Source organism: Cyprinus carpio, chromosome B25 (assembly GCF_018340385.1).
Source record: "Cyprinus carpio isolate SPL01 chromosome B25, ASM1834038v1, whole genome shotgun sequence".
In the NCBI taxonomy this organism is placed as follows: Eukaryota; Metazoa; Chordata; class Actinopteri; order Cypriniformes; family Cyprinidae; genus Cyprinus; species Cyprinus carpio.
Genome location: NC_056621.1, coordinates 12,192,227 through 12,220,200, shown reverse-complemented (window position 1 = coordinate 12,220,200; position 27,974 = coordinate 12,192,227). Strand labels below are relative to the sequence as shown.

At 36.0% G+C, this 27,974-nt stretch overlaps 1 protein-coding gene and 1 pseudogene across 7 annotated transcripts; one reads left to right on the top strand and one right to left on the bottom strand.

Annotated features, from left to right (window-relative positions):
• Positions 1-202: 202 nt before the first annotated feature.
• Positions 203-11,242, top strand: LOC109059483 (annotated as a pseudogene).
• On the bottom strand, positions 8,387-27,969 carry LOC109059493 (BTB/POZ domain-containing protein 10-like). 7 transcript variants are annotated; one of them, XM_042753548.1, is made up of 10 exons: positions 27,664-27,969; positions 26,782-26,931; positions 18,398-18,603; positions 17,352-17,604; positions 17,138-17,240; positions 15,111-15,231; positions 14,581-14,778; positions 14,079-14,189; positions 11,412-11,742; positions 8,388-8,413 (listed from the first exon to the last, which is right to left on the bottom strand). In XM_042753548.1, the coding sequence occupies exons 2-9, from the start codon at positions 26,880-26,882 to the stop codon at positions 11,429-11,431; spliced, it is 1,407 nt and encodes a 468-aa protein (XP_042609482.1). In that variant the 5' UTR covers positions 26,883-26,931; positions 27,664-27,969; the 3' UTR covers positions 8,388-8,413; positions 11,412-11,428. The 7 variants fall into 7 exon arrangements, with proteins under 7 accessions (XP_042609480.1, XP_042609482.1, XP_042609483.1 ...); XM_042753549.1 differs by having other exon boundaries at positions 18,398-18,600; positions 27,664-27,968; XM_042753546.1 differs by lacking the exons at positions 26,782-26,931; positions 27,664-27,969 and adding an exon at positions 22,159-22,674 and having other exon boundaries at positions 8,387-8,413; positions 11,420-11,742.
• Positions 27,970-27,974: the final 5 nt, after the last annotated feature.

Below are 27,974 nucleotides of genomic sequence, written 5' to 3'. Positions count from 1 at the left end.
TCAATAATCTAAAAGGAGCAAGTAGCCACATTAGACACAATGCAGCGACATGCGATTGAGGACCACCCCTTACTGGGATCATCAGCCATGTCAGTGAATCGCCCCCGTTTGATTGGCTACTCCGTGTGTCAATCATTCGGCCGTGACATGTAAGCGCCATTCTGATTGGCCACAAACAGTGCACCTTTTTATCCACAGATCCTATTGGTGGAAAATATAGGTTAGTGGTCCGACAGTCACACGAACGAAGGAAAGAAAAGTAGGTCAGAGACTGATTCCGTTTATGTCACAGTTCCTCGCGGACCGGACGCCAAATAACCGAAACAAACTGTGATGTTGAGCTACTCCTCCGGTAAGTGTGATGATTTAACGTTCGACCATCAGGTCTAAGTATCGCGTTCCGCTTATCGATGTGTTATGTGTGTTTTTTGTCCGCTCGCATATTGATTTCAGTAGGAGGGGCGTCCGTGACATTTCTCGGGTTGAATACCTTAGAGCAGATGCAGCTGCCACCACAACAAAGACAGTAATAGTGTCAGTGATTAAGTCAGAAAGTCACAAATCATATCAGAGCGTAGCCACAAATTCACACCCATCATCGATGTGGGGTTAATGGTGTGCGTCCCCTTTAAGATGGTTGAATAGAGTGTGCTTGAGCCTCCTGTGTGGGTTGGTCACTTCAAAAGGTACTTCAATTTACATTATACACGCTGTGTTCGTCTTAGAAATCGGGGCTTCGTCTCAAAGACTTATGTGCTGTCCATCTGCACAGCATGCTTGTGCTGACAGACAAGTGATGCTTTCTAGGTAACGTTAGGCAGCTAGCTCACTATGGTTTGAGTCAGGGCTACAGTGACGTCATGCTTTCGATTGTGGTTTATTCATGTCCGTTTTGTTGCCATTATAAAGATAGCAGCTTCAGAGAACAGATAAAGGGCGTGAGGTTAGTCACCATTCAAGTGAGCCGTTTTTAACCTAGCCAGAGACAGCTGACTATATGCATACAATGAAGTCCATTTAAAAATCTGACACGTTAAACGTGGAATATTTAAGATGATACTCTATTACCAGGCAACGATACAAATGCAAGCAAATTTGTGACACTGACCAGAACTCACTTTTGCAAAAGGTCAGCTGTTCCTGCTTTCAATAAAGCACACAGTGTTCTTTGTATCATTTTCTGATCTTGCTGGATATTATGCTGAAATTCGTGTGCAAACTTTTCACTTATTTTCTAATGACAATATAATTTGGGAAAAAGCCAAAACTGGAAGTACTTTTATTGCAGAACACTGCATAGAGACAGACAGGGTTAGTTGTCACATTTTTACTTTATTTCTTAACACTGATTTATATTTGAAAGATAAAATCTGTATCGGTAAGGTATTAATCTTCAACTATTGACTACAAAAACATTTGAAAATTTTTACCATGTAAAAAGATACAATTAATTTAACATATTTTGCCCACTTGTGACAAGGTGCCACAGTAGTGTGGCTTATTTTGGCACACATCATTATTATTACAGTGTGATAAATATAAATTAATTTTAAATATGAATATTTATAATTAAATTAATTAATTTATTTTTAAATATGTAAATAACATTTACAATTTATTTTTCATTTCTGTATTTTTAAATTATCTATTTTCTATTAATATTTTATTTTTAATTATTATTAAATGTATTATTTCCTATTTTTATTTTAAAATTAATTGTTAATACAGTATTGATAAATGTTAAATATTTACAATACTAATATTTAAAAATTTTAATAATATATATTAATTAACATTGAACACCAAATATTGCTTAATAATTGTAAAACATTTGATATGCATGTGACAGTTTGCTTTTAGTCGTGACAAGTCCAACAAGTTAAGTGCTGCTTCCATATTGTAAGATGGGTGTGTGGTGTTCGGTTGAGGTAACTGCATTCCTAAAGTACAGCATCAAACACTCATGATTAGGGCGTTCATCAGCACTCATTTCCAGAATTCGTTGTTTTTCCTTAAACCACGTCTGGACTTTCTTTCATTCATCCACACGTCATGTTTCTCCTGAATTGGTCTGTAATGACTTGAATTGAGGCTCGTAATTAGGATGAGTAATACAGGTAGGTCTTTAAATGTGACATTATAATCATGTTGCCATGAAGGGAGGTTTGATTTGCATGTTTGGTTTTTACCATACTGAAATCGACTTGAATTCAAATAAACTGAGATGACCTACTTTTATCTTTTTTTGCTTGTCACTTCTTCCTCTTTTTTTTCTTTATCTTTGGCAGTCTGTTAAGGCAAGCCCACGCACTCAAGAATAGATCATTTGGAGATGGGTGGAGTGATGGTGGTGCATGAGCTATGAGAATAAAACCACAGAGTTTGATACGTTTGTATTACTATGTGAATTTGAAAAATAATGTATGCATCACACTTATAACTGCACTGTTGCTCCAACATAGACATTTAAATGGCTGGGTCTGCAAATGCCCTTTTTATATCGGCAGAAAATCCCATTTGAACACAGGGGACTCCTGTTTCATTTACGGCGAGACAAAATGGGTCTTCCGGCCCTTTCTTTCTGCCAGTTGCATTTATGTAATCTAAATGTGGCCTAGATTGCGAGCTTTCCAAGGGTTTCCTGGCAACCAGAGCAGGTCATTGATGAAGCACACCGTTTCCTCCGTGTGTATGTGAGTGTTTGTGGGAGTAAGAGAGATTTATTATTTTTTTTGTAGATAATAAGGAAGCTCAAGTTACCTATTAACTTAAAGGAATAGTTCACCCAAAAAAGAAAAAAGTGTCATCACTTACTTCAGTCTAAACCTGCATGACTGTATTCTGTAGAATATCTCAGTTTTTTTTTTTTTTTCAGTACCTTTTTGGCTGCTGTTAAATTTGTTTGATCTTTTATGTACTACTATTTAAACTCCTTTTAATAGCAGTTTAGTCAATGGAAATGCTCCTTAAAAACCCAATTTAGATTGTACAGTTGTAAGTAATTAATTACCTATATTAAAATTACTGTTTTATCAAATTTTTTCGAGAAGGCCATTTTTATCACAACTTTAGTTGTGAATGCTCTAACAGATGTGTTCCAGTCAGGTTTAGGACCCTTCATATTACAGAATCTGGCCTCCTTAACAATATTTAATTGGCAGTTGACTCTGGATATTTAAAGGATAGATCTTCTAATTTGTGTTCTGCATTGATTAAATTAAACAGCGGTGTGCCACAGGGTTCTATTCTTGGGCCTATTTTATTTTCATTGTATATTTGGCCATTGGGCTAAATTTTTCATAAAAACAATATTTTGCTTCATCTGTATGCTGATGACACCGAGCTATATATCCCAATTGATCCATCCTCCAGTTGATCTCCATCCTTTGATGCACTTGTACATTGCTTAGGTGAGGCTAAAGCCAGGTTTGCGAGTGATTTTCTTCATCTTAATACCAAAAAGACTGAGTGTGTGTTGTCTTTGGACCCCTATCTGCAACTAAGGAAATTATAAGTAGGCTGTGTTTTAAGATCATCTTAAGAATTTGGATGTTGTCATGGATTCGGCTTTGGCTTTAGATATGCAGGTCAGTAGTGTTGTCAAGGCTGGGCTCTCCCAACTCAGAATTATTTCTGAATTGTAACCAATTATCTTCTTTAAAGACCTGGAAACTGTCATTCATGCATTTGTAAAATCACGCATTGATTACTGTAATTCTTTATATATAGGCATTTCTCAGGGTCAGTTATCTTGTCTTGCAGTGGCCAAGCTTCTGACTCGTACAAAGAAGAAGGACTGTCACCCCAGTTTTGGTCTCCCTTTACTGGTTGCCTTTAAAATTGAGTTTAAGGTTCTGTTGTCGGAAAGCACTTTGATCAATGGAAGTTGTTTTAGAAATGCTGTAGAAATAAAATGTGTATTGTATTGTACATGAAAACTAATGGGGTCCAAAAAAAAGGGTTGATCCATCTGATTAAAAATGGTTCACTGACTAAATGAAGTAGGCTTTTTTTCTATTAATTAATATTGACTAGACTTTAACTTCTCATAACCTCAACTGCAATGTCTGTGTGAAACTCTGTTTGTTATAAATGCAGTTTTATTTTTGTCCACAGGTGGAAGGACACACATTGAACAGCTGCTTGACTGAATCTGTGTGGTGAGCATGTTTTATTCTCTATACACATATTGATATAATAAAGCATATTGTAGCCATTTTAAAGAACTGTTGTTGAATTTTTTATTTTATTTTTTATTTTTTTTGCACCCATGTAAAGATGATCTAATGGCAGACCAAAGAATGGACATCTCCTCCACGATGAATGAGTTCATGTCCCAGAGTTCTGCAGATCTCATCAGCAGTTCCATTGGCACCACGGGCATGGACTACAACCGCAAGAGGAAGGGCAGCACCACCGAATACCAGTGCGTGAACTCCTCATAGTATAGTATAACAGTATTTAAGGCTTATTGTTTGAGCAGTTGTGCATTTCATGAATCTAATTAGCTTCACATAAAATAGTTATGTGAAACATTGATGGAGATGTTTTTTGATTACTAAAAAAATGACCAATTTATGAATTGTAATCTTATAACTAATTATTAATTTAAAATATAAAATTTGGTTTGAGATATTTTTTATAATGTATATATTTAATATTTTGTTTCACAGGATTGATGGCTTTTCGTTTGAGTGAGTAGAAATGTTTTCATATATTTTTCACAAATTTTCCATACTAATAAGAAATGAAAAATAATTAAATTAGAAAAATGTTGTAAAAGGTTGTTTTATCGACTGCTGTGGCTTTTCTTTTGATTTTCACAGTGATAGTATGGACACAGATAAAGATAAGACAATGGGAAGGTAAATGGATTTGAATTATATGCCGTTATATTTAAATACACAGTTAGGGCTGGGCGATATATCTAACGATATAATCATGCGCATCTAGTCAGTAAGCCGGTTCCCTGATTAGCGCTAAATCGCCATCACCTGCTTTCAAATGGAGCGGCATTTAATAGACAGAGCCGTAGATCACTGACAAGCTACGCAATATCGCGTTGATTATCGAAGGCGATTCATCTGCGATAATGAACCCGATATTGCGTAGCTTGTCAGTGATCTACGGCTCTGTCTATTAAATGCCGCTCCATTTGAAAGCAGGTGATGGCGATTTAGCGCTAATCAGGGAACCAAGGGATTTACTGACTAGATGCGCATGATCATATCGTTAGATATATCGCCCAGCCCTATACACAGTTTTAAAACCTAAAGAGACCAATGATTCAAAGAATGATACATCCATAATAAATATTTTCTCCTAAATCCAGGGATGACCAGCAGGGTCGGATAAAAAATGCCAGGTAAGGTGAAGATGAAACTTTTCTCTGCTCAATTAATGTTATGTGAAAAAGAGGTGTGTTGCTTGTTTGTTTTCAACTGACTATTTTGTGTTATTTTATTGTTAGGGAGGCTCACAGTCAGATAGAGAAGAGACGCAGGGATAAAATGAACAGTTTTATAGACGAGTTGGCTTCGTTAGTCCCCACTTGCAATGCCATGTCTCGCAAGTTAGACAAACTCACTGTACTGCGCATGGCTGTCCAACACATGAAGACATTACGAGGTGAGAGCTTTCTACCACAGCACAGGCCAAAATGCATTTGATTGAGCTCATTATGAGTCTAAAACCAAACTTTTTCCACATTTCTCTTTCTCTCTTTTTCTTGTAGGGGCTGCCAACCCATACACAGAAGCTAACTATAAACCAGCATTCTTGTCGGATGATGAATTAAAGCACTTGATTTTAAGGGTGTGTTTAAAATCTCACCCCCAAGGCTTTTAAGAATTTATCTTGTGGAAAACTTTTAGGATCTGTTTAAAAACTCTCCTTCGCTCTCTCTCTGCAGGCCGCCGATGGCTTCCTCTTTGTAGTTGGTTGCGATCGTGGAAAGATTCTGTTTGTCTCGGAGTCTGTTTATAAAATTCTCAATTACACTCAGGTATACTTTCTTGACAGTGATCTCCATGCTCCGATACAGTAAAGTTTTTGACGTTAATGCAGACTGTTTTGTTTTGAACCATCAGAATGATCTGATTGGCCAGAGTTTGTTCGACTACCTGCATCCAAAAGACATTGCCAAAGTTAAAGAGCAGCTGTCATCGTCAGACACGGCTCCACGGGAACGACTCATCGATGCCAAAAGTAAAGTTTGTTGTTATAAATGTTACCATTTTACTCACATTTAAGCCAAAGGCACTTGAACTGATGTTCAGTTCTCTCTGGCTGGTCTACCAGTGAAGACTGACATCACTCCAGGCCCCTCAAGACTGTGCTCAGGGGCCCGACGATCTTTGTTCTGTAGAAAAAAACAAAACCCCACATCTCAAAATATAGAACAAAAACACCCCCCCAAAACTCTCTAAAAAAAAAAATATAACACACACTTCACATATATTTCACATAAAAAAAAACACTCAAAAAAATAAACAGAGAGAAAAATATATATTATTTAAATTATTTTATATTATATTATTTATTATATATATATAATTTAAAAATAACAAAAATTGTCAAGCATTTGTGATTTAAAATGTAATTTCTATAATAAAAATAACATTCATATATATGTATATATACAGGGGGTGAAATAAGTATTGAACACATCACCATTTTTCTCAGTAAATATAATTCTAAAGGTGCTGTTGACATGAAATTTTCACCAGATGTCGGTAACAACCCAAGTAATCCATACATACAAAGAAAACAAAGAAAACAAAACAAATAAGTTCAGAAATTAAGTTCTGTGTAAAATAATTATTAAATTCAAAATGATTGAATTATTAAATTATTACATTTTAAAATAAAATAAAAAAATTAAAATTAAAATGAAAAAACTAGGGTTATATATAAATTAGTCTTTATATGGAATATATTATCAGAATGTGTTTATTAATAAAATAGATCTGGTATTTGCTGTTTTTCCATTATTCTGTGATCTCTAATGGCTTTTTTGCTTCAGAGGCTGGTGGATAAATCTTTCCCTCTCTCTACAGCAGACCGCAAGAGTTTCTGTACCATCCATAGCACTGGCTACCTGAAAAGCTGGCCGCCCACCAAGATGGGTTTAGATGAGGATAACGAACCTGATAATGAGGGCTGTAACCTCAGCTGTCTAGTGGCCATCGGCCGCCTACACCCACATATCATCCCCCTGCCCATGAACGGAGACATCCGCGTTAAACCCACAGAATACGTCTCCCGCCACGCTATCGATGGCAAGTTTGTTTTCGTCGACCAGAGGTGAGAAGCTGCTTTTAGATCCATCTCACATCAGCTACAAGAATCATCATAAATCATCTTTTATAGGGCACCAGCTAAAATTTTATGTGCACTTCTAAGGTTCAAAAGACCACTAATAATGTGTGGGGTGAGCAGATTTGATAACTCGCTAAAATGAGCTTTGAGTTGTCAGAAACCTCAAGGGTCTACAAGTATTGATTTCAGTTCATGTCAGTGAATCAGCATCTCATTTAATCCATTAGTTTATCACCGCAATTCATTGTTTCCGTTTAGGGCGACAGCCATCCTGGCGTACTTGCCTCAGGAGCTTCTAGGAACGTCATTTTATGAGTATTTTCATCAGGATGACATCGGTCACCTCGCCGAGTGCCACAGACAAGGTTTCTGTCACATTATCCATACCACCTTAAAAATAAAGTTTAAAAAGGACTTTACTGTTATAATGCCATTTTTAATAAATGCTTGTTTGCTTTTTTTACTTCAGTGCTACAGATGAGAGAAAAGATTAATACGAACTGTTACAAATTCAAGATAAAAGACGGCTCTTTCATCACTCTGAGGAGCCGCTGGTTCAGCTTCATGAACCCCTGGACTAAAGATTTGAAATAAACCAACAAAACAAACACTCATACACCACAAGTGTCACCTCACATTATGATCACAAAATAAGCCATCCTACACAAATAATTCATATAAATTTGATTCAAAAAATGCCCTTTAATGAATTTGCCTTTATACACTAATGAGCACATTTGATGTTTTTCATACACTACTTAAAAACTGTGATTTCCTAAAAACTGTTAACATCATTTGATGTTATTCATATACAAAAATATAATTTAAAAAAACCATTTTTTTGTACATGTAGAATTTGATAAACTAAATTATATAAATATAAATATAAAGGATGTTAAGTACAACATCAAATCAATATATAAAAATTTAATTTTAATTTTTATTATTACATTTTAAATGTTAATAGAAGTAAACACAATAATAAAAAAAGAAAATTAATTTTAATAATACATTAGTATTAATAATAATAATACAAATACTATTATTTGATAAAAAAGTTATTTAACTGAATTGTGTGTGTGTGTGTGTGTGTTAAATTGTATTATAGTGAATAGTTTCATAGTAGTAGTAGTATTATTTTGTTAAAGTAAATGGAATATTCTAATAAGAGGAAGAAATGGAATAATATACAAATTTATTAAAAGTATTATTTATTAGTATTAGTTAATAATTTTTTATATACTATTAATACTGTATTTATACAGTATATGATGAGTAGTAATGATGATGATGATGTAAAGAGTAATATTATTATTGTTAAACAGAATTACTGAAGTGTTATATAAAACATGTTTATTATTAATAACAATAAAAGAGTATGTTTCGATCCTGTCAGTTTTTAACTCCGAAATGGTGTTTTTCTATGAATTAGATTCTAATGCAGAATGCTGTTGTTGATTGTGTTGTTTCAGGGGCAGTATGCTGGAAGGAGCAGATCCTAGTTATTCACAGTCAGCCTCGTCCCCTCAGAGCATGGACAGCGTTTTAACATCAGGAGACGGTGAGAGCTGTTTCCTGCTGGGCAGTTTCTCTTACAGATCTCAGATTTTGGGGGGTTTTTACATTTATGTGTGTGTGTTTCTGACAGGAGGGGGGAAACGTCCTCTTCAGACAGTTCCTGGTATTCCAGGAGGGACTAGAGCCGGAGCTGGCAAGATTGGACGCATGATAGCTGAGGAAGTGATGGAGATTCAGAGGTACGTGCAGCATCCGGCACATACAGATTGCAATGCAATATCATTCACAAAAATATTTGATTCTATAATGATGTCCCCTCCCCAGAATTCGAGGCTCCTCCCCTTCAAGCTGTGGCTCCAGTCCTTTAAATATCACTGCCACGCCCCCACCTGACACCTGCTCTCCAGGGGGAAAGAAGGTGAGCGAGCCCCCTCACAAAAAACAGTAGCCCCAAATCTAAAAATTGATTGGTGCATAAAAAAAATGGTTTGGTCTTGTTTCTTTTGACTCCTTTACGTTACAGTTTTGTTATTCTGTAACATTTTGTATCTTTTAGATTCAAAATGGTGGAACTCCAGATCTGCCTTCAGCAGGAATTTTGCCTGGACCCGATTCGATAGGATACCCATATTCAAATAACTCATTAATGAGTGAGTACACTGAATCAGTCTCACTTCAGTGAATCACATGTGATATTCTCAAGCGAATACACTAAGCCATTCTCCACCTGCAGGTGACAACTCCCATCTCAGTATTGACATCATGGAAGAGCCCGGGTCAAGCAGCCCCAGTAACGACGAGGCAGCCATGGCCGTCATCATGAGCCTCCTAGAAGCTGACGCTGGCCTCGGCGGTCCTGTGGATTTCAGCGACCTTCCCTGGCCTTTGTGAAACCACAGCAGACTCCCACCAGGATGCTCATTGGGTCCAAGGCTAAACAGGTCTAACCGCAGAGGCTCATGGACAGGAAGTGCACCGCAGTGGTGTGCGGAGGCTAACGCGCTGTGGCCGTTAGATACAGGACCTCCTACTCAAAGCACACAGAATCAATGGTTGAGCTGCAGACTTCTTTCCAACCGCCTCCTGTTGAATGGAGATCTGTGCATCTCCCACGATTCTCACAAGACTTTTCCCGACCTGCCTGTTTCTCTGTAGATACCGGCCTGGATTATTCCTGTGGTACCCATCAGCAAACATGGAGCTCTTTCTATACATATATAAATATATAAACCATTTTGTGTGTTTTAATGTTTTTACACTACAAAAGTTGTTGAAATGTTAAATATTCTATATGCTGATTGTAACTAATATTGTAATTCTATTATGTAAGATTTCTTTATGCAAAATATATGTGGTAAAAGTGTAACGTATCAGCAGTGGATATTTTTAAAATAAAAAAAAAAATTGTCTTCAGAATGTTTTTTTTTTTTTTTTTTTTTTTGCACTTTACAGCCTATTATTAATGATTTGTTTTTACCTTGATGAATAATAGATATTGTTGCTGCCACAGATTATCAAAGTCTTTTGGGGAATTGCTAGAGATGTTACCTCATGGAGCTGTTCTCATGCCCGCTTCAGCTGATGTCTCTTTCCCTGGCTTTTGATTGGTCCGTGGCTGAGATATTTTTGTTCTATGTTGCCATCCAGTGGTAAAATCTTTGAGGAAATTAAATGTGTTGTCAGGGGAAGGAGACTATGGCTTGACAACTGAGTTCTGAAAAATCACTTGGCACCATTGTGAATTATTTTGTAGGTCAAAAACATTTTATAAGCTTAATTTAATTTGAGTGACATAAGTGTGATGGAATCTTTTTTTAAAGGTGAATAGCAAATGATTCTTGTGCAGCAAATCAGCATATTGAAATAATTTTTAAAGGATCATTTAACACTGAAGACTGGAGTTGCTGAAAATTCAGGTTTACCATCACAGAAATTATGATGAATTATACTAATTTCTATATTTAGAACCAGATTTAATAAACCAAGCATGCTGATTTGATCATGTTTATTAAAATAACATTCCTCAAGCAAGAGGAACATCTCTCCTGATGCACCTCACTGCAGCTACAAATAACAAAATGAATTGTACGGTACAATAAAAACATGTGACATCACTTCAGTACTCATTCAGAGGCCATGCATCACAGTGAAGCTCCACAGGTGCTCCGTTACGCCCACGTCCACATGACAAAACCAGAAGGGATTCTCATTTCATCGCATGATGCAGGTGCTCCAGTGGATTGTGCTCCATTTTATTGCCAAGTTAAACAGCAGTAGCTACACAGCACCACAACATATTACAATCTCTTCAGATACTAATCAAAGGAGTGATTATCAACTTTGAGTGTCTAATTAAAAAAAAAAAAAAAACTCCTTTGGTTGGGTTCTATGAGGGAAATTAAAGGCAAAGTGTCCAAAGGTCATGTGCTGCCACAGCGATCGTCTTTGAGACTCTTAAGGCGGGAGAGCACTTGAAAGGCAATGCAGTCTTTCTGGCCTCTCTCTGCACCTCTCCATTCAGTGATCGTGTGAAAAAATAAGGTTGTACTCAAACACTTGCATTTTTTTTTTTTGTGTGTGAGAGAGAGGTTCAGATGGCCGGGGACGAGGCGTCGGGATCAGGATCGTAATGGTGGCTGGGCTGAGGGTGGTTGGGGAGGATGTCTAGTTCGTCCACCTGAGGCCCAGGGTGCATCACCACCAGCTGGTCTTGAGGGATGTCTGCGGCAGCTGCGGCCAGGTTGGTGATGGACTTGCTTTTCACGCACTGGAAGTCCACATGTCGGCTTTTGCCTTCCTCTTTCTCCCAGGACATGCGGATGAAGGGCCGCTGGACGTAGTTGTAAATGACCTCAGGACGCCCACCGGGCCGCTTCTTTACTTTCTCTTTGTAGGTTGGGTAACCTAGGTGCAAACACAGGCACAGCATTAGCACAAATGCTAATTAAAGGGATAGTTCAACCCAAAGTGAAAATTTTGTCATCATTTATTCACCCTTGTGGTGTTCCAAACATGTATGATTTCTTGTGGAACATAATAGGAGGTATTTTGAAAAATGTTGGTAACCAAACTGTTTTGCTTCCCATTGACTTCCAGTGTTTTTTTTTTTTTTTTTTTTTTTTTTTTTTTTGCATACAGTGTCAATTTTTAAATTCTATAAAATGTTAAAAAAGTTGTATATTTTAAAAGAATTTTTTAAATGTGCATGTACGTGTACATATATTTGGCTTTTTTTCTCAGATAACACACTGTCATACAAAGTGACAATTTTAAAGGTTTATAAAATAAAAGTTGTGTATTTTAAAAGGAATTTATATGAATATTTATATTTATATGTATTTTTTTTTTTATCAGATCTCAGTCATACACAAAGTATCAATTTTAACATTTTATAAAATAAATGTAAAAAGAAAGTTTATAAAAGTATATATAAAATTTATTTTATACAGTTTTAATATATATAATAATATATAAATATATATATATATAATATATATCACATATATATATATAAACTACATTTAAAACCTATATATATATATAAGAAGTCTATATATAATATATATATATATATAAGATATATATATATATATATATGTTAAACCAGTCGTGTGTGTGTGTGTGTGTGTGTGACCACAAAACCAGTCTTAAATCGCTGGGGTATATTTGCAGCAATAGCCAAAAAAAAAAATTGTATAGGTCAAAATTATCTATTTTTCTTTTATGCCAAAAATCATTAGGATATTAAGTAAAGTTCATGTTCCATGAAGATATTTTGTAAATTTCCTACTGTAAATATATCACAACAAAATTTTTGTTTATTAATATGCATTACTAAGAACTTCATTTGGACAACTTTAAAGGTGATTTTCTCAGTATTTTAAATTTTTTGCACCGTCAGATTCCAGATAGTCAGATTCAAATAGTTGTATCTCAGCCAAATATTGTCCTATCCTAACAAACCATACATCAATGGAAAGCTTATTTATTCAGCTTTCAGATTATGCACAAATCTCAATTTCAAAAAACTGACACTTAAGACTCATATGTGTATGTATGTATGTATGTATATATATAGAGAGAGAGAGAGAGAGAGAGAGATGCATTAAAGAAAGCTTTAAACCCTAACCCTAATTCTTTATTATTCTTAACATTTATTTTAACTTTATTAATTTTGACCCAAGCGGCAACCTCCTACTCTCTCTCGTGAAGCCAATAAGGAAGTGACTAAAACTGTAATTCATCGACTGGCCGCTTGAGGCTGGCTGCAAAAGGGAGTCAGTCCCATAGACTCCCCATGTTAAAATGCCCAATTTACAGCAGAAAAAAACATGTTACAGCCTGGTTCAAAAAAATGATTTTGGTCTATATTGCTAATTTTGCCCTTCATGACAACTGTGAGGGGGGGTGAATTTTTTTTACAACTCATCCGTTTAAAAATTATATTAAGCCTTAAAGTTCTGCATAATTAAGGGCGTGGCCACTTGAGTGACAGGTGGATTGCCGCTGCTGACAATGCCCTCGCGCTAGGTGGGCGTGGCTTCAGCAACCAGCTCCCGCCTTTTTGTCCATTTTCGATTATCTGGGAGAGTCGCGTGGTGACGCGCTGCAAAGATGGCGACGGCCCGCTCTGCACACTTTGAGCTTCAAAACCGCTATTGAGGAGTCTATGGGTGACGTCACGGACACTACGTCCATATTTTTTTACAGTCTATGTTTTGACCCTGTATATGAAATCCAGGCTAAAGTCTCGAAATCTAATTATGAGATAACAAACATCAAAGTTTGATTTCAACCATTTATTTCACTATAATTTCAATCTTGGACATAACCTTACTCATTCAATATTAAAGATATAAAGGTTACATTTTTATGAAGGATCATTTTATGTAGAAAACAGTAAAGCACAGGTTTTCACAGGCAGGGTCACAATAAAGACAATGTATTATTGCCAAAAAAAAATAATAATAATAAAGTTCTATTTACTACCATTTTTATTATTGCAAATTATTATATAGAAGACATTTTGTAGAATGTTAGTAACCAAACAGTTTTGGTTTCCATTGACTTCCATTGTATTTCTTTTGCCAATGGGGACTGAACTGTTTGGTTACCAACAATCTTCTATTATAGAACGACATATGGGTGAAATTATGGGTTGATTATCCTTTTAAATGTGTAAATGAGCTTATTTAATTTCTGAAAACAGCCAAGTGAAATCCTGTTATTTTGTGTCTTACCTTCAATGCCTAATCGAATCTTCTTCAGTCCTCTCTCCTTCAAAACAGACTTGGCGACGTCTCGGTTCTCAATGTATTTGAAGAAACGGTATAGTTTTGTGCTATATATAACTGCAGGACACAAAAACAAAACCATTATGATCTTCAGTGCAAAAATGACAAAAACACATTCCTTACAAACCTACACTGAACTTTGAAACAATCTGTCTTTTCTGCCTAAAAACCAAAATCTGGCTTATGTTAGTGTATTGTTATGTGGTTGCTACCCATTACATCATCTACAAGGTCAAAATCATAACAGCACACAACAAGCTGCACAATTTAAGGTTTCATTAAATGTTCGTAGCTATAAGGGCCAAAGGTGTTTAAAAACCACAAGCACACACCACTAATGACCACAATCAATTCTCATAAATCCCCTGAGAAATCACCCATAATGCAGCAGCACTGTGATGGACACAGATATCAGTGTGTAACTGAGGTGCAAGTGAAGTGAACTGACTCTGTGAGTATTCCTCTCCCATCTGCGGCGGATACTCCTCATCCCAGTCCACCACGTCGTCGTCGGTCAGCACCACCACATGACACTCCCTCTCTCCGCTCTGAGCGCTGGCCACCATCAGAGGCAGCACCATCTCCTCCAGATAGCACTCAAACTGCCGCCGGGCGCCATCATTAGACAGCTCATGCATGAGTGCACCTGCAGCCGATATGTTCCAGAGCATTATTCAAATCAGCTCATTACGATTCAGCGGCCATATCATGACATATGCATGATTCTTTCAATTAAAAAAACAATAATATGAACGCTAACAATGTAAACAGGTCACACTATCAGCGTCCAGTGACCCATATCTGACAATCACATCAGATCGGCACTGACCTACTTCTGCTCTCTCGTATCTACTATCCTCAGACATCTGAAACGCTCCGAATACCGTCCAGTTCCGCCGTTGCGGTAACAATCAGAGCATTTTCCGGCACAAAAAGACGAATCCGTTTAGTGCATTTGTCATGTTAATGAATACTCACTGAGGTCTCTGCACTTGATGGTGCTATAGTCGAAGGCGATGCAAAGGTAGTCACATGCCTCTCTCAGCTCCGGGACGGATATCCCATCAGGGCAACGGATTATCCCTGATTTGTAGTAATCCTGCCGGTTAAAAGGGAGAGAGGCAGAGGAAAAACAAACAGGCAGCCATTACTGAAGCAGCACTTATTCCAAAGAGAAGCAAATGGCTCCGGTGCCAGATAGATAGACACACACACACACCCCCTGCTTTTCCCACTCTTCACGCGCACTGATCCATTTAAAGCCAGCCAAACATGGAAAGAGCTCAGCATACGGACAGCATGAAGACGCTCAACAAAACACTTCACTGAAAAGAAAGAGAAGGGCTTAATATGGCTGTTATTTCTGTAGTGATGTCCTGATTTTTCCACTGAGCTGAGCCTCACGGTAGAAGCTTAACCCTTTCAGTGCCGCGGAGATGGGTTTGTAACGAATGCCAAGGTAGTCCAAATAAAGCTGGCCATGACATCCATATAAAATCTAGTTTTTATCTGATTACACTGTTGTATACAAAGTGTTTTAAATATGCATATTTTTTTTTTATAAATATGCATCTGTTTTTTATTGTACAAATTTATATTTGTACTATTATATTTGAACTATAAAATATTTTTTATATAGTCTGTTAAAAATGCAAAATATTTTTCTTTAACATTTATTTTAACTTTATTAAGACAATGTATTATTGCTGAGAAGAATGAAGTATTTATTTTATTCTTTTTTTTAAAGTTATTTTTATGCCTTTTGATTGAGATAGGACAGTAGAGAGATGACCGGAAATAACTGGGAGAAGAGAGACGGGTCCCCGAGACGGGAATCGAACTCTGGTCGCTGTGAGCACAGTTGTGCTATATGTCAACACACTAACCACGAGGCTATTGGCGCTGATGAGAAGAATGAAGTTTTAATTACTAGTCACTAGTCAGAGTCACATGATCCTTCAGAAATCATTCTAATATGCCGATTTGTTCCTCAAGGAGAAAAAATCTTATTTTTGATGTTAAAAACAGTTGGCTGCTTAATATTTTTTGGAGAAAATTTTTCTGTTATTTGAGAAATTTTTTTTTTTAAATATTTGAAATTTCTTTGATTAACTCTAATAATGAATGGGTCTAATAATTCAATCATGAGAGGATTAACATCTCTAGCTGCAAATTCATAAACTGATGCTGAGTTTTATTTATTGCATTAACATGTATTGCTTGTGTACACTGATGGCTTATATATTTATATATAGTAGTCAACATTTAAAGTGGATCAAAAAAAAGTTTATCAAAGTTGTCCTAAGAACACATTTTGGTTTTAGATTTTAGGACAACTTTGATGAAAGGTTTTGATCCACTTCAAATATTGACTAGTGTATATAACATTATATATACATAAACATGCATACGTGTGTGTGTGTGTGTGTGTGTGTGTGTGTGTGTGTGTGTATTTATATAAACAAATATACACAGTACACACACATTATGTAAACACAAACATTTATTTTAGATGTAATTAATCATGAAAGCACTTTTGACTATATATATATATATATATTATAAATGTTATAATTATAGTCTGTATAAAATGCAGAATATTTTTTCTTTAACATTGTGTGTGATGTTGGCTATACACTGATGGCTTATATATATATATATACCATTCGGCATCCGAACGATCAGTTTTTATTAAGTATTAATCGATTTCAAGGTCAGAAAAGTGATCAAGCAGGAAAAGAATACAAAACATGTTGGCACTGACTCTGAAGATCATAAAGGAAACCAAAGAAATCAGACAGTGGGGAACTCAGTTCTGCTGAGTTGCCATTTTTATATGTAAAAAAATACATCTGGAATGAGCTTTAACAAAACAGTGCACTTTGTGCTGAAGTCATGTGAATTTTGATACTGCAGTCTAATCCGGCACTTAATCAATATGCGGTGCACTAGGCCAAAGAGATATTTAAAACCTCAATAAAGCTTTTAAAACATAGTGCACTCACCAAAATGGCTCTGAACACGGTGGAGCTGATTCCCTCAGCAACCTCATACTCTCCCTTTTCATTAGGACGCGTGAAGTTGTGTTCCCGTCCAGATCCGAACATCTTCAAGACAACACCCACCAGTTATTTATTAAAACACTGACTTGAAGTGAATGGTTCTATTGAAGCCATAATGAACAGACAAATTGAAAGACGTGACCGAAGTTTATCCTACCTGCCGAGCATGGTGTTGGGTTGGGCAGTGAAGATGGATGGGTCGACCACAAAACGTGTGTTGTCTACAATCAGAGTGACTCTCTCGGCAGTCCTCAAACTGCGAGGGCCCTCCTTGATGTTTTCACACACGTAGATCATGTCAGAGCTGTGGGTTTTACCATGAGGGTCACAATAGAACAGGCTGGAAGTGCATGCTTTCTGAGGCCTGGGACTCGTGGAGCGCGATGAGCATCCTGAATCCCGTTCACGGTCTGAGCAAACAATACGGACGTTAAGAAAGGAGTCAAACAAAACAAGTGAAGTTTCCCAGTACCGACATCAGTAAAAGTTATAAGCCATCAATGTACACAAACAATAAATGTTAATATAAAAAATAAAATTCAGCAGCGGTTTGTGAAGTTGCAGCTAGAGAATTTAACCCTGATGATTGAATTATTAAACCAGAAAAAAAAAAAAAAGTAGACTGCTGTTGAAAAGTTTTTTTTTTTTTAAGAAATCAAAATGTTTAAAATGCTCGGCAAAGGTGCATTAAATTAATCAAATAAATATATATAAAAAAAATTTACTTTCTGTTTTCTCCAAAAATATTAAGCAGCACAACGGTAAGTTTGAGCAGTAAATCAGTATATAAGAATAATTTCTAAAGGATCGTGTGACACTGAAGACTGGAGTAATGATGCTGGAAATTCAGCTTTGCCATCACAGAAATAAATTACATTTTAAAATATACTAAAAATAGAAAGCAGTCATTTTAAAATGTAATAATATTTAACAACATTACTGTTTTGTTCAAGTAAATGCAGCCTTGATGAGCATAAGGTACTTCTTTCAAGAACATAAAAAACAATCTGACTGACCACAAACTTTTGCATGCCAGTGTATTTGTATAAATAAATAAAAATATTCATTAATATTTAAAAATTCATTATAATTAATATTAATAACAAATTATAATTAATGTAGGATTAATACTGAAATAAGAATAGCATTTTAAAAGATTTGAGAGAGTTTTAAATGGTACAGAGTGAGCAACCCAAAGCTCACCGCTGAGGTGCTGGCGTATGGGGGAGGTGACGTTCCTGATGCAGGGGGTCAGCTGTCCTTCGCCTCTCTCATGTGAAGAATCCCTGGAGCGATCACCAGAGCGCCGTCTCTCCCTGGGGTGGTCCAGGGGTCCTCCTCCGGTGGCTCTGTGCAGACTCATGTTGACCAGCTCTCTCTCCAGCTGAGCTCCACACGGCTGACCACTGCTGGGAAAAGCCAACACACAGTCAGATACACACGTGAGCAATCGACTGCTGAGGGAGGGCTGGTCCGAGCGCATCTCTCCACAACGTCAGGAACTCACCGAGCGCCTACAATAAACTTACATGAACTCTAGGCTCTAAAAGTGATGCTGAGTACAGAAAGTGTGATGACAGCAAAGCGCAATTTCTCACTGTTTCCTGCAAACCTGCTGCATGAAACAAAAGGCCAGCAGCGCAGCTTCATTTTCAGCACAGCCTCATCTGTCAAGCGCTGTACTGACCCGTGTGATCACAGATGATTCATTCACATTTGTCTTTATTTTATTCACATCACGTGCTGTGCTTGTGAGAAAAAGTGACTGGGGTTTAATTTTAACCTAATCCTTTCAGGCGACGGCCTATATTAAAAATTCAATACTTCTTATAATTTAATTTAGAAATCCAGGACAAAAAAAAATCTGAAATAAACCCACAGAAAGAAATATTCACAAAACTAGCCCTGGTCTCTTCAATTTTGTATTTATAACATACAAAGTAATCAGTGTTATTTTAGTGTCAATGAGATACTATTATAGTTTTTATTAAAAAAAAAAACATTTTTATTAAAATTAATTATTTATAAATATTTTTTTAATAAAATAATTATTCATTAAAATGAATTATAATATGTATTATTTTTTCAGTTTATTTGAATTTTTGTTAAAATTTTAGTAATTTTTTTTTGTTTGCCATTTTTATTAGGTTTTGTATGGTTTTATTTTATTTGTTCAATTCAGTTTTAGTATGTCAAGTTAAACTAAATGAAAATGAGAAATGTTTCCTTGAGAACTAGATGAACTTAAATAGGTTTAAGGTTTTTAATACTTTATTTGATTTCAAGTAACAAACTAGTTTTAGTTTTAATTAGTAATAATAATAATAAATAAATAAAAACTATAAAATATAAATAAATCCTTTATAAACCCAGACATCATTTAAAGCCTCCAGACTGCCTATATGCCCAGACCAGGTGATGTTAATTTTTTCTTGCATTAATACTCATTCCCAAGGGGTCTGAAACAGGATCATTACAAGACAGACGCCCTTGAAGCAAGGAGACTGGAGTGCAGCACAGACCAAAGCAGAAAACACAGTAAAAAAAAATAAAAAATAAAAAAGTTGTCTTCTCACCAATCAGATAATACTCCTCCTTCCCCCCCACCAAAAAAAAAACATAAAGGGTCCACTGAAGCATGCACGGGCAGAATATTCTGTTTGAATAAATGATGAATAGGCTGGAAATAAGGCTTGTTTTATCCCAACGAAAGTGCTGCCCAATATGGACCCCTCGATTTATTTCGACTCTCATGACTGCACCAGCCAAAAGCTTTGTGACCCCATTAACCAACCAGAGCGTGACCAGAGCCCACGGCACCACCATACTCAACAGCAGATACAAATTCAATAAGTTGTCCTGCTGTGTTCTGCTGCGAGTTTTCCCACCTGATGCAAAACACACATGCAACAATCTATAGCATCCCACCGATAAAATCAATGAAATCAGGCCTATTTTAATATGCAATTTAAAGTGTGGCCACATCACCAATCACCAACATTTAACTTTCAGCGGCCAAACCAAAACCTCTTTGCAAGTGCATATGTTTTCATGAATCTGAACAGAAATTGAATGGACTGTAAAGTCTAGAGTGACCTTTAAAGTCCCTATCAGACGTAGATTGATCATTTTACAGATACTAACACTTATCTATTCTATCTAGAAATTTCCGACAGATGGCACCTAGTGGTGGGTCCCTAAAGAGTCATGACATGCTGGGTGTTTGATAGGAAACAAAGGTGTTCACAGATTAAGTAATTTTTGTTTTGTTATCATAATTATTGACAACCATTTATTCTCAAATAAAACAAAAATCTTATGATTAACAGTTCACAAAACAATGCTTAACATAATATAATTTAGTAAATTAAGTAATATAATGGCTTAAATAATATAAGAATAATAGTAATTTTTGCTACTATTATAAGCGTATCAATTAAACCATAAGAAATCATATTTACAAAATATTATTAATACTAATATTGGAGCTAGCTATATATAATATATATATATATCATATACAACAACACATATATATATATATATATATATATCATATATATATTATATTATATAATATATATAATATATATATAATATATATAATATATAGATAATATACACACACACACACTAGCTATATATATATATATATATATATATATATATATATATATATATATATATATATATATATATATATATATATATATATATATACACATACATACATACATATATATATATATATATATATATATATATATATATAAGGTTATTTTATTGTGTAAAACAGAATAAATAAATACTTAATAAAAAACTCACAATATAAAGTAATATATAAAAAAATAATTGCTTAACATTAATAATAGTTATTATTATTACTATCATATTATCATTATTATTACTACTACAAAATATTATGAATACTAATATAAAATTCTTATTTGATATTTAACTACTTATTGTTTAATTGCTATACTCTAAATATTATTCTATTATATATATATATATATATATATATATATATATATAACTATATTATATAAATTAAAAGAAAACAACTGATAATATAATACAGTGTAGTATATTGCGAGATTATGTAAAATAGAATAAAATGGTTAAAATAATGGTTTTGGATATTGTTTATAAGACACTTTTATTGTTAAATTACACCAAAATCACACTATGCAAACCATTGTACTCCCAACACTTCTCAGCTGCTTACTGATTGATATTTTAGCTGCCAAGATCCCAGCCATTAATGCAATGGTGAAACCTGAACTTCGGCTTCACCCGTTAAGTACCATCTGAGCAGTCTGATGACTCCCTAAGCAGCTCACACAGAAATTCATTCAGCACACAGGATGGGCTCATTCAGCTTCATATCAGAGATAATTTTCACAGATCCACTGCCAAACACATGCATGATTCCTATATAATTACAAGTCAAGATCATGTTTTGCTTCTCTATTGCATCAGCCCAGAAATGTGCCAGGCAGAAGAAGCCCACTACGAATTGAAATGAAGGCACGTCTGTGGTGTCTCCGGACCCCTAAGGGGACAGGATCATCTTCTTGACAAGACAAGCCAATTGAAGGTCTGTCTTTCTGTATGTCAGTCAATACTGATAAAAAAAAAAAATACAAGTGCGGTTTAACTTGTTCCGGGCGCACAATCAGTTCTGTTACTTACAGAGAAAGTAGCATCAATAATTCAGCACACTGCTGACACCGCTCCTCTAATGTTAAACAGCAAGACAATGCGTTCCTGAAGCGCACTGCCTGCAGATATGCGTTCAAATGACGCATACAACTCATTTCTAAACGACAGAATATTTAATGAGGGAACTGCATATGAAATCTCATCTATAAAAAAAACTAACTGCGCATTTTCTCAGGACTTTACTAAGCAAAACATGCCTCTTTTAAGACTCAATGACACAGTGAAGAGCGTCTACGTACCCGCCTGTCTTTAAAACAAAGCAGCAGGGCAGCAGCTGATGAATGAACGCACAAAGGACGCGCGCTCCTTCGCACAACGAGGGCTTGCAAGGCGACTTAGCATCCTCGGGCATTACTTTCAAACTTCAGCATAATGCGAGCACTCCGGTGTAACTTAGTCACTGCGAACACAGCCTCCAAATCCCGCTGTTTGGAAAGAAAGGACGCCCTCAGGTAGGATGGTAGCATAGTAACCTGACGGAGACGCACGCGCGAGAGTGAATGGCTGGTCGCTACTGTGGCACGCGGAGGCTGCCTCGATGACGTAGGCCGACCCTCATAGCATCTCCTGATACTGTAGAGTCTCTCATGCACGATAACACGACGAGCTGATGAAAGAGACGGCGTGGTGCGATGGAAAACGAACTCGGTGAACCTCGATCTCCGTAACTGCACGAGTGTTAAAAGCGTTATACAAGACTTGTCAGAATGACCTTCTATTCCGAATAGAGTACAAAGCTCATTTAGAGGTGCTGACAAGTGAGTGTTGTAATGCACCATCTGCCGTCAATTCAAATCAGTCGCTATATTTGTTTGATATCATCAGCTTACCCTTTTATAACCTTTACCTATCCTTGACAATCAAAGGTGTGCTTGTAACAGAATAGATAATGAAATAAAATGATAAAGATCTGCTTAAAGAAAAGCATGTCGTAAGCTGTGCTTTATTACCCTTCCTTTCATTCATAAACAAAAGCTTTTATGGCCATTGTTTCCGACTCCATCCTTACAAGCTGTTAATTTCTCAACGGCCAGCAGGCGGCGCTGACACACAAAGGCGAACAGGTTGTACACAATGTGCAGAGGTGCTCTCTATAGCCTTTTTCTCACTTAAAAGATGAAAAAACGATTAGAATGGCACCTTTTTGGGGGGGTTGACTTTAAATTGTACACTTAGATGCAAAAACGCCTTATGTGGCCATATATAATTTGAAAACTTGGCTGTGAGGGATAGACGTACAGTGAATTTAATGGCTTGTACTGATGTTTAATGACATGCTGATAATGTTCAATGCACTTGCATAGATAGATAGATAGATACATAGATACATAGATAGACAGATAGATAGATAGATAGATAGATAGATAGATAGATAGATAGATAGATAGATAGATAGATAGATAGATAGATAGATAGATAGATAGATAGATACATACATAGATAGATACATAGATAGATAGATAGACAGATAGATAGATACATAGATAGATAGATAGATAGATAAACCATATCATAACTGGTTACAGTAAAGTGCAAATTTATGTAAAATTACTCAAGTTGTTGCCCAGTAACTTTAGTATACTAATATACAGGTGCTGGTCATATATTTAGAATATCATCGAAAAGTTGATTTATTTCACTAATTCCATTCAAAAAGTGAAACTTGTATATTATATTCATTCATTACACACAGACTGATGTATTTCAAATGTTTATTTCTTTTAATTTAGATGATTATAACTGACAACTAAGGAAAATCCCAAATTCAGTATCTCAGAAAATTAGAATATTACTTAAGACCAATACAAAGAAAGGATTTTTTAGAAATCTTGGCCAACTGAAAAGTATGAACATGAAAAGTATGAGCATGTACAGCACTCAATACTTAGTTAGGGCTCCTTTTGCCTGAATTACTGCAGCAATGCGGCGTGGCATGGAGTTGATCAGTCTGTGGCACTGCTCAGGTGTTATGAGAGCCCAGGTTGCTCTGATCGTGGCCTTCAGCTCTTCTGCATGGTTGGGTCTTGCATATCACATCTTCCTCTTCACAATACCCCATAAATTTTCTATGGGGTTAAGGTCAGGCGAGTTTGCTGCCCAATTAAGAACAGGGATACCATGGTCCTCAAACCAGGTACTGGTAGCTTTGGCACTGTGTGCAGGTGCCAAGTCCTGTTGGAAAATGAAATCTGCATCTCCATAAAGTTGAGTCAGCAGCAGGACGCATGAAGTGCTCTAAAACTTCCTGGTATAAAACGGCTGCATTGACCTTGGACCTCAGAAAACACAGTGGACCAACACCAGCAGATGACATGGCACCGCAAACCATCACTGACTGTGGAGACTTTACACTGGACCTCAAACAATGTGGATTGTGTGCCTCTCCTCTCTTCCTCCAGACTCTAGGATAGGGATGGGCAATATGGGCTTAAAAATGTATCACGATCATTTCTGATATTTACTGCGATAACGATATCAATGACGATAATTTAGGGAATCTTGTTTTTTTAGAGAAAAGTATTATCTTTCCTAGTTTTACCCAAAATAGGGTGTTGTGAGCAGTAGACACGACTATTTATTTCATACTGGAAGCCGGAGAACGCCCTCGCGCAGAAAAAAGAAACTCCACATTGCATATTAGAAGTAATGCTCCAGGAAATCACTAATATGGACAGATGTATCCAGTGATCGCTGTAGCTGAATAAAAACGCAGATAGAGAAATCTTGAACTGAGGAAACCTGTAGACAATAAACATGCAATTGCACAAAATATCGCTGTGTTCTTCAAGCAATCTTGGGTATTTTCATAAGAAATAAAGTATATTTATAATGCAATGGTAATCTACTAGCCTTTATCACTGTATATAATGCTATAACAATAGTATGATTTCTGCCTTATTCTGTGATACGAAACCACATCTGATCTCAAAAATAAGTTATTTGAAACCTGTTATGAAGTCAATATGGAGAAAAAGCACGTCAATAAATAATATCTTTGTTGGACAACAGGTTTTGTAAACGACTCATACACATGTAAAACTGTATTGCACACGTGCTACTGTAGTACATTTACTCAAAGCTCAGACCGAATTTTGTCGCACTGTACAGCGTTATCCAAACCTGTTCCAGATTGTAGGAGGAGCTGCTCAATTTCACGTCCGCATTCCTTCACATCACTCCACACAGTCGCACACAGAAATGTGTCATCAACTAAACTTCATCGTTATTATCGTGGGAAGACTAATTCTTATCGTGGGGAGAATTTTTACCGGTATATCGCAAACGATAAGATATCGCCCATCCCTACTCTAGGACTCTGATTTCCAAAGGAAATGCAAAATTTACTTTCATCAGAGAACATAACTTTGGACCACTCAGCAGCAGTCGAATCCTTTTTGAAGCGAGACGCTTCTGACGCTGTCTGTTGTTCAAGAGTGGCTTGACACAAGGAATCCGACAGCTGAAACCCATGTCTTGCATTTGTCTTTGCGTAGTGGTTCTTGAAGCACTGACTCCAGCTGCAGTCCACTTTTGTGAATCTCCCCAACATTTTTGAATGGGTTTTTGTTTCACAATCCTCTCCAGGGTGCGGTTATCCCTATTACTTGTACACTTTTTTTCTACCACATCTTTTCCTTCCCTTCGCCTCTCTATTAATGTGCTAGAACACAGATGCAGATGCAATGACCTTTTGTGTCTTGCCCTCCTTGTGCAAGGTGTCAATGGTCGTCTTTTGGACAACTGTCAAGTCAGCAGTCTTCCCCATAATTGTGTAGCCTACAGAACTAGACTGAGAGACCACTTAAAGGCCTTTGCAGGTGTTTTGAGTTAATTAACTGATTAGAGTGTGGCACCAGGTGTCTTCAATATTGAACCTTTTCACAATGTTCTAATTTTCTGAGATACTGAATTTGGGATTTTCCTTAGTTGTCAGTTATAATCATCAAAATTAAAAGAAACCTTTGAAACATATCAGTCTGTGTGTAATGAATTAATATAATAAGTTTCACTTTTTGAATGGAATTAGTGAAATAAATCTACTTTTTGATGATATTCTAATTATATGACCAGCACCTGTACTATAAACAGACCCTCATGATACAAGCACAGCAGATATGTAATCTTCTATCATAATACAGAATTCCCTATAGAAATCAGTATACACACTGAAACAACCAGCATTATGCACAAAAACATACAATATCAACTAGGGCTAAGTAATGACACTCATTTCATGAATTGCTTCAAGTGCAATTCACAAGCTCTCAATCAATTAGATTTCGATTTGTTTGCCTATTTATCAGTTACAGTATAGGTACAACATATCAATTAATGCTGTAAACTATACAGGAAACCTTGTAAGTTGGTACATTACTATAATATTAAAAGTTCACCTGAACAACAGAGTCTAAATTCTATTTATTTCACAGTTATAGTAGGCCTAATCGGCTATATCAATCAACCAGTTTTTATATATACTTTATAAATGGTGGGTTTTTTTTACTCCAGTTTGTTCAAATTTAAACATCTAAATGAAAACTGAAAATTATATTTGGTGAAGTTTTGGAATCTAAAGAATCTACCTATTTAAGAATCAAATCTTTTTTTCCATTAAATCAAAATGAAGATCGAATAAAATTGATTACTTTTATCAACTCGGCCTGATATATTAACTATATAAATAATGGCTTTTGCATTTGGAGTGAACCACAATGAATTTAACTGAACAAGAACATTTACATCCACATATTCAATTCCAAATACGTCTGACAGTGCAGTGTTTTTGAAGACAGACTTCAGAACATCTATGCAGCAGGTGGACACTCCTTTGACTGGGAACCTCTGTTATTATCCAGTCTTACCTTAAATGTCTGCAGATTCTCCTAGACCGACATGTTGTCCTTTGATCCCAATTCTCTGAATCGCTAGAGTGGCTGTCATAAGAGATAGAATGTGCTGCCATCTCAGGAGAGTTTATATTACTGGACCGTTACGCCTTAAGGTCTCATATCCTAGCAAAGCAAAAAGAATTGAAACAATGTTTCATTCTGTCTGTTGCCAAAGCTTGCTATGATGCTTTTAATTTATTAATTTCATCTGTCCAAACGGCAGATTTTATGTGCACAAATAACTTGCATGAAAATTCAACTGTGGTTCGATTCAAATTTAAATTATAGATAATCACACACTGTGTGTAATCTTAATTCTGAAACAACCCAAATGAATCATAAAATAATAAATAAAGAATCCACTACAAACCGAATAAGATTTTACTGGATAAAGTGAAATTCCAACAGGAAGTTTATGATATGGATTTGATTCTTAGAGATCTGCTGATATCACAAAATTTACAAAAAAACTACACTTTTTACACTAAAATTTTTTCTTCTTTACAATTATAATAGTTATTAAACAACTTAATAATTTTTTTCTTTACTATTCTATACATTAATAATAATTATTTTTACAATTATTATATATTATTATTATTCTTCAAGAAAAAAAAAACAAGTCATGATCCTTCTGGTTCCGATTATTAAAAAAGATGGGAGAATGTTTATAAGAAATGGTACAATGCCACAAGTATTCGTTTAAGTATTTGTTGAGCTAGTAACAAATGAAGTCTCCAAAAAGGCCACAAAAAAGGCCACAAAACAAGTACTCCAACCTTGGTAGCCTGGTTCACTAAGCTATCTAGTTAGCGTTTAAAAGTGAACGCTAAGCAAACACAAATGATCTCTCACCTGTTTCTGCTAAACGCTGAACTTTCTCCGCGCGGTGAACGTTTGAATTTACTGACAGAAGTGAATAATAGCTAGCATTGATTTACATTAGCTTGTTCTTCACCGTTAACGATGGGATACAATGTTGACAGATATGAAGATGCTACAAGGCTAACCAAGGAGACAAGTTAACTAAGCGGAATATCGCGAGAAGAACACACGGGAAGTCGTCATAGAAACCGCCTTCACCTTCAGCGTATAATCGAAGCCACTAGAAGGCAAGCCTGCAACCTTTAGCCGAAAAAGCGTAACAGTAAAGCTAACGCGTCCGT

What these genes read in the sequence shown, in the direction of transcription:
- LOC109059493 (XM_042753546.1), bottom strand. Translation starts at nt 22,271, where the DNA reads ATGCCCGAGGATGCTAAGTCGCCTTGCAAGCCCTCGTTGTGCGAAGGA. An exon ending in CATACGCCAGCACCTCAGCG is followed by an intron (nt 17,605 to 18,397) that starts GTGAGCTTTGGG and finishes TTGTTTGCTCAG; the next exon opens with ACCGTGAACGGGATTCAGGA. An exon ending in GATTCGATTAGGCATTGAAG is followed by an intron (nt 11,743 to 14,078) that starts GTAAGACACAAA and finishes GTTTGCACCTAG; the next exon opens with GTTACCCAACCTACAAAGAG.